The sequence below is a fragment of the Marmota marmota genome, unplaced genomic scaffold, assembly GCF_001458135.2.
Source record: "Marmota marmota marmota unplaced genomic scaffold, marMar, whole genome shotgun sequence".
Lineage (NCBI taxonomy): Eukaryota > Metazoa > Chordata > Mammalia > Rodentia > Sciuridae > Marmota > Marmota marmota.
In genome coordinates, this window is record NW_026000185.1 from 17,088,196 (window position 1) to 17,098,712 (window position 10,517).

The following is a 10,517-nucleotide window of genomic DNA, read 5'->3' on the forward strand; positions in this document are numbered from 1 at the left end:
TTGGCGTTTACATTTTCAGTTAATGGATTTGAACGGGGGTGGGGGTGGGGGGGGGCGGCGTATTATTAAAGATAAGGTTTCGAGAAGATTTGGGTGGTTGAACCACATTTGTTTTTAAACATTTGTGTATTCGAGCAAAATAATTTAGCTTTTTAAAGTTTTAAAGGACGTTTATCATTAGTTCAGGTTAGCATTTTGGTATTTATCAGTTTTATAATTGGTAGAACATCCTTCCTTAATTAAAATTGTTTCTTTTCTTTTTAGTACGAGCTCAACTGGAGGCAGTCCTGTGCGGAAATCTGAAGAGAAAACAGATACAAAGAGAACTGTCATTAAAACCATGGAAGAATATAATAATGACAATACTACTCCTGCTGAAGATGTTATTATTATGATCCAGGTTCCTCAGTCCAAATGGGATAAAGATGACTTTGAATCTGAAGAAGAAGATGTTAAATCCACACAGCCTGTACCAAGTGTAGGAAAACCTGCCAGTGTTATAAAGAATGTTAGTACTAAGCCATCAAATACAGTCAAATACACAGAGAAAGAAAGTGAGCCATCAGAGAAAATTCAGAAACTCACCAAAGAGGTGAGCCATGAGATTACACAGCATGAAGTCAAAAGTTCAAAAAACTCTTCATCTAGTGAAAAGGGGAAAACCAAAGATCGAGATCATTCAGTGTTAGAAAAAGAAAACCCTGAAAAAAGGAAGAACAGCACTCAACCAGAGAAAGATAGTAATTTGGACCGTCTGAATGAACAAGGAAATTTTAAAAGTCTGTCTCAATCTTCCAAAGAGACTAGAGCTTCAGAAAAGCATGATTCCATTCGTGGTTCCTCAAATAAAGACTTCACTCCCAACAGAGACAAAAAAACTGACTATGACAACAGAGAGTACTCAAGTTCCAAACGTAGAGATGAAAGAAATGAATTAACAAGAAGAAAAGACTCTCCTCCTCGGAGTAAAGATTCTGCATCTGGGCAGAAAAATAAGCCAAGGGAGGAGAGAGAGTTGCCTAAAAAAGGAACAGGAGATTCCAAAAAAAGTAATTCTAGTCCACCAAGAGAGAAAAAGCCTCATGATCAGAAAACCCCCTATGATGCTAAGCGCCCAAGTGAAGAGACAAAATCTGTAGATAAAAATCCTGGTAAGGATCGCGAGAAGCATGTGTTAGAGGCACGGAACAATAAAGAGTCAAATAATAGTAAATTACTTTATGTACTTAACCCACCAGACCCACAGATTGAAAAAGAACCAGTTACTGGACAGATTGACAAGAATGCTATCAAGCCTAAACCCCAGTTAAGTCATTCCTCCAGATTGTCCTCTGACTTAACTAGAGAGACTGATGAAGCTGCTTTTGAACCAGACTATAATGAAAGTGACAGTGAAAGTAATGTATCTGTGAAAGAAGAAGAAACTTCTGGAAACATTTCTAAGGAGCTGAAAGATAAAATGATGGAGAAAGCAAAAGAGAGCCTGGACACAGCAGCAGTCCCCCAGGTGGGTGTAAGCAGGAGCCAGAGTCAAAGTAGCCCTAGTATTAGTCCAAGTAGAAGTCACAGCCCTTCTGGAAGCCAGACCCGAAGCCACAGTAGCAGTGCCAGCTCAGCTGAAAGTCAGGATAGCAAGAAGAAGAAGAAAAAGAAGGAAAAGAAAAAGCACAAGAAACATAAAAAGCATAAGAAGCATAAGAAACATGCAGGCACTGAATTAGAGTTGGAAAAAAGCCAGAAACACAAACACAAGAAAAAGAAGTCAAAGAAAAGCAAGGACAAAGAAAAGGAGAAGGAGAAAGATGACCAAAAAGTGAAATCTGTCACTGTGTAGGAGGACAGATTATTTTTAACTGACTTAATTACTAAGTCATCTGTATTAAATTTTGTTATAATGTAAAGAGATTCAAGCCTTGTAAATAATGACATGGAAGACCCTGTGCTGCACTTAAAATATTGCTGCTTGATTATTTGATTTTTACATCAGAGCTTTATAACACGAACTTTTGTACAGAACTGTGAGTGTGTGACCATGTAACATGAGAGGTTTTGCTAGGGCCTATTATTTTTAACCACCATTAATTAGTTGGGGTGGAGTTTACTGTACTGTGAAATTTTCACATTTGAATTTTTTTAATTGCCTGGCAAACGCTGATATAAGTTCTAAATATCAGCAGAATGATTTGCTGAATTCATTACAACCCCGTTATGTCACTTTTTGATTACAATAAAAGTTTTCAGTAAACTTTTCAAATGTTGAATATTCGCATTATTTAAAGAAAACAGTATGGTATCTCTTCCCTTTCCCTATTCAAAACATCTTTTGAGCCTTTAGGCTGAATTGGATGTTTAAAATTTAATTTGGCACGTTGGAGATACAAAGGTGTGCTGGAGATAGGTGGCTGGAAATAGGTCACGTCAGTTGGCGATATGGTTGAATAAATCTAGGGGATCTTGACTACAGTAAATAGAAGCTTCATTTCTTAAAAGGTTTGGGTTTACAACTTGGAGACAAGGAAGTGTGATTTATGACCGGAAGACTTGTCTTGAAATTTTGATAAGTTAGTATTAAATCTCTTGTAAAGGAGAATGCAGGTAAACCTGTGAGCATCCGTGGCCTGCCCCGTCTACCCAGTTGATAAGAGCAAACAGTAAGTACTAGATAAGACTGTGGTGGGTTATTGCTTTATTGCTGTGGTTCAGGAAGAATACTGTGAACAACGAAAAGGATCTAGGAAATGTACATAGGAGTTGCACTTAAGAAACACGTAAATGGGGATTATGTTCATCTTCATTTAGAAAAAATGGAGAACACTTGTGGTCTGGTGGTGATCCTGGAGGGCTTTGGTGGTTGAAGACAAGGCTTTATATGAGCAACAAGCTGCTGCCTAGCTCTGATTAAAAGCATTTCCAGACTCTGCCAGGTACACCACACTGTCTGCTGCTGTTGATGCGTGATTTTAAATGGCATACAGATAAACTTTTCTGACTGTGAGTGTGCATTTAGTGCAGCATTTTAACATATTGACTTAAAATTTGTACACAAGCACTGTAATCATGAAAGCCATTTAGGACTGAGAAATTTGGAAAGTATACTCTAGTAGCAATCAGATTTCTTTAAATGGACTGTGTATGTGTCTCCTTCACAGCAACAAGTGTGAGCTCAAAAGGTATGTGTCTGGTTTTTGTTCCAAAAACCATTCTATGCACCTAGTAATCAATAAATGTTTTAAATAATAAGATGACATAATTTTTTTAACTTTAAGGTAATTTTACCAGGCAAATTCTTCCCTTCATAGTGGTTGAAATATGCCTAGGGGCCAGTAAAAGCATACTTCACTGCAATATGTCAGCTTCCCCCTACACCCCAAGGGAAGAAATTCATTTTTGAGCTACTGTAGATTTGAGAAATAGTATTCTCCCAGTAACCAGGAAACCATGTTTCAGTATTCCAAACTGTTAAAATCAGGTGCCTAAAATAGTTGCCTTGCTAGTGTTAGCAGATGAAGGGAGCTGAACCCCCTCCAGAATATTTAAGCCAGTGGTATCAGGTGGAAAGCGACGTAATGATTTATTCTTCCCAATTTGTGCAAGTGTTCCCAGGTATGTGTTGTCCCCTTTTACCTGTTTAGTTCATTTAACAAATGCTATTATTTTGCCCAACTCTATAGAAGAAAACCTCTGGAATGTGCTCTAAGACCTTCTTTTTACTATTGCCAGTTTGCTTTAGCTTCAGCACTTGTTTTTTAACAACAACAATAACAAAGCCTCAGGTGAGTATATAAATATGTGTGTTTTGAGTGTACTGCTTTGTAGGTCATAAACACCCCTTTGGCATCAGTTTTTCACATTTTTAAAATCATTTTTTTAACTGATCATATATCATTTCTTTGTGGTGAAAACTTTCAGAAATCTTTTCTGTAGCTTTAAGAAACACAGGACATTACTGTTACCTGTAGTCCCCCTACTGTGCAACAGCATACCAGAACCTCTGGCTCCCCCACTAACTGGTGTCCTCCTACCCGTCAATCCACCTCTCCCCACCCCACCACCTACCAGTTCTCCCTGGTTCCTGGTAACCACCATCCAACTCTCAACTTCCTATATTCCACATATGTGTAAGATCATGAAGTACATGATCTTTGGCCTATTTCATTTAGCAAAGATCTCAAGTTTCATTCATGTCACAAGTGACAGGATTCTACCCTCTCTGATTGAATGCTGTTTCACTGTGTATTTTTACTACATTTTCCTTCTTCATCATTTGATGGGTACTTTGGGTATTTCCATTGGGGGGGGGGCGGGTAACGGTGAACAATGCTTCAGTGAACATAGGAGTGCCATATGTTTGACGATTTGTTCCCGATTTGTGCAAGTGTTCTTCTGATCGCATCGGAAGCTATTTAGTGATTTATCTATGTATGCATACGTATAGCACTCCATATATATAAAGTAGTAGGATTGCTGGATCATGTGGCAACTCTAGTTTTAATTTTTTGAGGAACTCCATTCAGTTTTCGATAATGGACATACTAATAATGTACATTCCCTCCAACAGTGTGCAAGGGTTCCCTTTTCTCTACATCCTCACCAGCTCTTAGATTTTAAATTTTCTGTTAGGAAAGTATAGAATTAAGTAAGCCACTTAAATCCTTGATAAAGAGTAACATGGAGCTGCTATCTGTGAAGAACAATTTGAAATACTAGTAAGAAAGGGTTAAAGGGAATATTTCAAAGAATTCTTTGTAGTAATCTAAACAGTTTATCAAAACTCCTTTTTATTAGCCTTTGAAATTATTTTTATGATTATGTCAATGGAATTTTTTAAAGTGACAGGCTAATTCCTTTATGCACTTTTTAAAAACTTAATGGGAGGCGAACAGTGTTCTCCGCCTAGCCCAGAGCTTGCTCCTCCTCTCTTGGCAATGTGCCTGCCTTTGAATCGCCATGAAGTTGGCTTGGGCAGTATGAATCTCTTTCAATTCAGTTTTCCATTTTAAAGTCTTTAGTGGCAATTAGAGCATGGACATGTATTTAGGATTCCAAATAAAGTGTTCTCTTGCAGAAACATTTGACACCTTAATAAAATTGTAATAATTGACTAAATATATTTTAACACAAATTTAATGATGCCCAAAGCTGGTAGGTGTTTCCATGTCTTAGAAACTAATAAAAACAAATACGAAAATTAAAAGATAGGGTAAGGCTAAAAACCAGGGGAAAAATGGGATGGTAGAGAGCCACAAATGTGGGGGACTTCTGCCATATTACCACATCTTAAACGATGTTTAAGAAAGAAGAAATGCAGACACCCATCTACTGACAGAGCTCTCTGCCTTAGAAAGCAGATGTACTCTTGGGAAGCTTAAGTAGATCGTGGGCATCATGAACACCCCGTGTTCCGGGGGAATGTTCACTTAGAAGTCACTTTAAATGTAACAATTGCACAAGTGGATCAGGAAGAGTAAGCTACTGTATTGATGGAGATGGAGGAAGAGTCCATCAACAGAACATTGGTTACAGCTGATCCCGGCTAGGAAGGAGGGCAGGCCACACAGATCTTATTAACCTGGCTGCTGTTGGGTGGGAAGGGAGACAGAATTCTCAAAGCATTATGGTATTGGTGCTAGAATAGACAAGTTAGTGGAATTGAATGTAACATCAGAAGTTGGACTAAATATAAAACTTTGAGCATGTGAAAAAGATAGATTCCCGCCCCGCCCCCACCCTGTAAGCAGCTTTGAAAAAAAGTTTCTTAGGATTCTAGAAGGGATTTGGTGGGGGATGGGTGTGGTACTGGGGATTGAACCCAGAGGCTACCTCTGAGCTACTACACCCCAGCTCTTTTTTAATTTTTATTTTGAGACAGGGTCTCAGTAAATTGCCCAAGCTAGCCTTAGTGAGATCCACCTGCCTCAGCCTCAGCCTCTGTGGTAGGTGTAATAACAGGAATGTGCCACTGTGCCCAGCTGCATTAAATATTTTTTATAATTACATGACCCAAGGGTTAGCCTGTATTTCCCCAGTCTTCTGGGATCACCTTTAATAGCTTAGGTCATTTTTTCCAAACTGTTCAGTCAGTCAACTGGAAACCAGGGATCTTCCCCAACAGTTTTAACAATTATTGTATGAAACCTGGTTTATCTTGGTTTGTTCCTTCTTGGTTCCTTGAGATATATTCCTGGTGCTGATTTTTCTCATCTCTCACTAAGTCTCAATCTTCACAAACTATGATATTTCTATCTTCTCAGAACATGGCCATGTTCTCTCACTTTTTCTTCCTTTTGTTTCCACACTGTAGGCTCTTCCACTTTTAAGCTGAAATTAGTCATTAAGGTTTGTTTTTTTTTTTTGAACCAAGAAACAGTTTCCCTGAGATATGGATTGTGCCATTGGAGAGCAGAAGAAGCTGCTGTTTTCCAAAATTGCAACTTTTTCTCCAGTCCAGTATTTAAAAATTATTTCAATTTTTATACAGAAATACAAATGGCCATTTTATCTGAAAAAAGTTAAAGTTAACCCCTCACAAGTAGTAAAGCAAAAATGTCAATAAAGCAATTTCATTGCCTTTAGGCTTTCAGACTAAACCCTAAGTCCAAAATTACATCATTCTCCATCTTCCCACCACCTTGGCACGCATACACATCTCCCCTCTTCCATCCTCCAGATAAAAGTTTTGTCATTTAGGGTAAATCATAATGGAGTACATTATTACATATATTACAGATATAGAATAACAAAGCTTTTAAAAATTGTATACATATGCATAAATCTGAATATATATATACAGAGTTCATAATTGAATTAATTGAATCATTTGGAATAGTAAAACGCCTTTCTGGGAACTTTTCTGAAATTATGAAAACTTTTTAAGTGTTTCATTTTTCTAGGTTATCAGAAGCATAAACCTCCTCTTAGTATATTCAAATTAATGAAATATTTCATCAGTTTTATCTTTTTTCTTGGCATATTCCTCCTAGAATCTTTCTTCTTCCTATCAAAAAAAAAAAAACCACTGGTTGCCTGCTAGGCCTGCCACAGAGCTCAGTGCTGCCAGCTCCCGGGAGTTAACCGTGCCTTCTGCAGTGGGCCTGTGCCTTCCATTCTGTCTTTTTTGATTGCTTCCTCACTCAGTGGTGGAGGACACATAGTTTTTGTTTTTATTTTTTCTGACACATGCTCTTGTAAATTCCTGAGGAAGAGTTCATAGGAAGTCAATTTTCTTGAGTTCTTTAGACATAGTAGTTGGGTTATCCCGGCAAATTCATACATGCATGGAATTCGATTTCAGTTCATTTCAGTTCATGATCCCCTCTTCCCCCACCACGTCCTCTCTCCCCTCTCCAATTCTTGTTCCTCTATTAGACTTCCTTTCACTCGTCTAATAATTTATACACACATACATGGACCTTTATTTTTATGAATACCTTTATTTTGTTGTGTGGTGCTGGGGATCGAACCCAGTGCCTCACACATGCGAGGCAAGTGCTCTACCACTGAGCCACAACCCAGCCCTCCTCTATTAATTTTTTTTTTTTTTTGAGTGTGTGTGGTGCTGGGAATTGAACCTAAGGCCTTGTGCGTGGGAACTAAACACTCTACCAACTGAGCTATATATGTATCCCCTCATCTATTAATTTACATTTGATAGGTTCATTATATTATCCAATTCTTCCATTTCCATCTATTTGCTGGCAAATGCCATAATTTCATTCTTTTTGATGGCTTAGTAGAACTCTCATACTTTATTATCTTTATTTATTTATCTCATACTTTATTAATCCTTTCATCAGTTGATGGGCATCTAGATTGATTGCATAATTTAGCTATTGTGAATTGTGCTTCTATAAACATTGAGGTGGCTATATCGCAGTAGTATGCTGATTTTAGATCTTTGGGGAAAATCCAAAGGAGTGGGATAGCTGGGTCATGTGGTGGTTCCATCCCTGTTTTTGTGAGGAGTCTCCATAGTGCTTTCCAGAATGGTTGAACTAGTCTGCAGTCCCACCAACAAGCGTATCTCTTCCCACAGCCTCGCCAGCATTTATTGTTTGTTTGTATTCTTGGTCCTTGCTTTTCTGACTAGAAGGAGATGAAATCTTAGTTTCGATTTACATTTCCCTCATTGTTAGAGATGTTCAATATTTTTTCATATACTTGTTGGACACTTGTGTTTCTTCTTTGAGAAGTTTCTGTTCAAATGCCATATGACCGCTTTCAAACTGGAAAATTGTATCTTTCGCTGTAGGACACATTCTTTTATTACTTATGGGATAAAATTTTCTGATTTTTTTTCTGTATTTTTGGGAACTCATTTGGATGTTAGATTTCCTATTTTTCATGTATATTTTTGTTGTGAAATTTCCTCAGCATTTTCCAATATTTTTATGTCTTCTGAAATATTTATAATTTTCTCAGAGTTCTTTTTTTTTCCTTGATGCTTATTGTTCTTTTCTCATGGATATATTATGACTTAGGAAGATAGCTCCTTGAATTAGAAATTTGTGAGATTTATGAAGTACATTCAGTAAGGTGATCTGGTTGGATCATTTCATTGGGGATCTCGAGGTGTTTTTCTTTTTCTAAAAAATATGTATATACATATTTTTTGTTCATGGAGCTTTATTTTTATTTATTTATATGCTGTACTGAGAATCAAACACATGCTAGCAAGTGCTCTACACTGAGCACAACCCCAGCCTCCTCTAGACATTTTTCTTGCTCATCATTTCCCAGGGAGGAACCCTCCACTCTTCAGAAGGGGGAGGACAAGGTGCAACTCTGTCACAAACCTAGCTACCAAAAATGTACGCTTCATTCAGAATATACAGACTTGGACTCAACCCCACCTTCAGCACAGCACCCCTGCTCAGGCCGAGCCTGATGTCAGGTCCAGAGTCGACCTGTCAGTGGTGCTCAAGAGAAATGCATATGAGATTATCTGGGGAACTTCAAAAAATACTGAAGGCTGGGGGTTTCTGATTTGACACATCTGGGATGTGGCCTGAACACTGGACTTTTAATCTCCCAGTAGATTCCGGTATGCATCCAAGATTGAAAAGCGCTGCGCCAAAAGGACTTGTCTCCTGCCAGGCTGAGTTGCTCAGTATTCACCTCGTGGCCCCACGTGCATTCCTGCTCTCGGAGTTATCCCTTATCTGATATTCTGATTTTTTCTGGGCTTCTATGTCATGAAGCGTCTGGCTTTGGGCTTTTGATTTACACTTCTGCTTTCTGGTCTGCTAGGTCAGTTACCGTTTGTCCACATGAATTTCACCATTCAAAAACGTGTTGGCGATTTCCTTTCCTGCTCTTTTGTTCTAATTTGTGCCTGTTTTACCACCGTGGTACACTTTGGGGATGGACAGAGGTACATATGAATATTCAGTTCATCGCACTTCACTGGAATTCCTTAGTCCTGCTCTGTCATCAATAGTGTGTCAAAATGTCAGCTGTGCTTGCCAAGTCAGATTGAGCAAAAACTGGACCTGATTAAATATTAAATATTTCCCCCAAGACACTACAGATCTGGGCTGTTCATCTTTTCAAGATCTTTCTAGATTTCTGATTTCTGGCTCTTTGGTCACTATATCAATAACCTCTTTCTTTAGATCAAGAACATTTTCTTCCATTTCCTTATTTCTCTTTTTCCTCCTCCACATCTTCCTCTTCCTCCATCACTTTTTTTTTCTTTCATTCTTTTAGGAGTTCTGTCTGTAGGATATAATGTAACTAAGGGATTTGTCTTCCATACATGTTTTTCCACAAACTTTTTTAGAAAGTTATTTTTAATCTTTTTCTGTGGGGAAAAATCAGTTTGACTTGCTAATTCCAATAACTGCTTGTGTATAATCTGTCATTTACTTCCTCCCTTGTGGTTGTTAATTCCAAACAACATTTCTGACCTCCCTTCAGTCCTCCTTTGCTGTAATTTTTCTGTGACAACTTGGTCAAGTTAAATAAATGCAGAATCTACTTGATGAGAATATGAAATTTTTTAAAAATTCTAATCTTTTTGTTGTTTCTGAAGGAAACAACTCTTAGTCTCTATATACTTTGTTTCATTTTTTAAATTACTTTTTCACACCCAATTTATTCACCCATGCATAGGATAAACTTTTTTTTTAACCAAATGATTTCCGATCCCTTTATTCTGACTTGTCTTTCCTTTTCTTCTTTCTTTACTGAAATGTTGATTTTTGCTCTACAACTTCAGAAGTAGCATGCATTAGTTTTAGGCAATTTGGAAATTATAGGAATCAAAAAGAAGACAATTAAAATTAATTCCACAACATAAAGACATTTTACTTTCAGTTTTTCTTAAGTTTATGTGTAATTATCCTGATCTTTTTAAATATTTTAGGGTTGTTTGTATCTTTATTTTATGAATATGTAATACCCTCGCATGGTTCAGAAATCACATATGTACTTATTTGTGTACAGATGAAGAAGCCTCCTTTGAACAGCTGTTTGCACAGCTCTTCCCCAGCTGACTGCTATTATTAGTTTCGTATATG

General features: G+C 37.6%; 1 protein-coding gene across 4 annotated transcripts in view; it reads left to right on the plus strand.

Annotated features, from left to right (window-relative positions):
- The window catches only part of Rbbp6 (RB binding protein 6, ubiquitin ligase), a 31,415-nt gene extending 29,161 nt beyond the window's left edge, over nt 1–2,254 (plus strand). For all 4 annotated transcript variants that reach the window (XM_015491179.1, XM_015491180.1, XM_048789669.1 and 1 more), the window contains one exon: nt 265–2,254. In XM_015491179.1, coding sequence (XP_015346665.1) covers nt 265–1,834 — 1,570 coding nt within the window. In that variant the 3' untranslated portion in view covers nt 1,835–2,254. The remainder of the gene's footprint in view (nt 1–264) is intronic.
- Nucleotides 2,255–10,517: the final 8,263 nt, after the last annotated feature.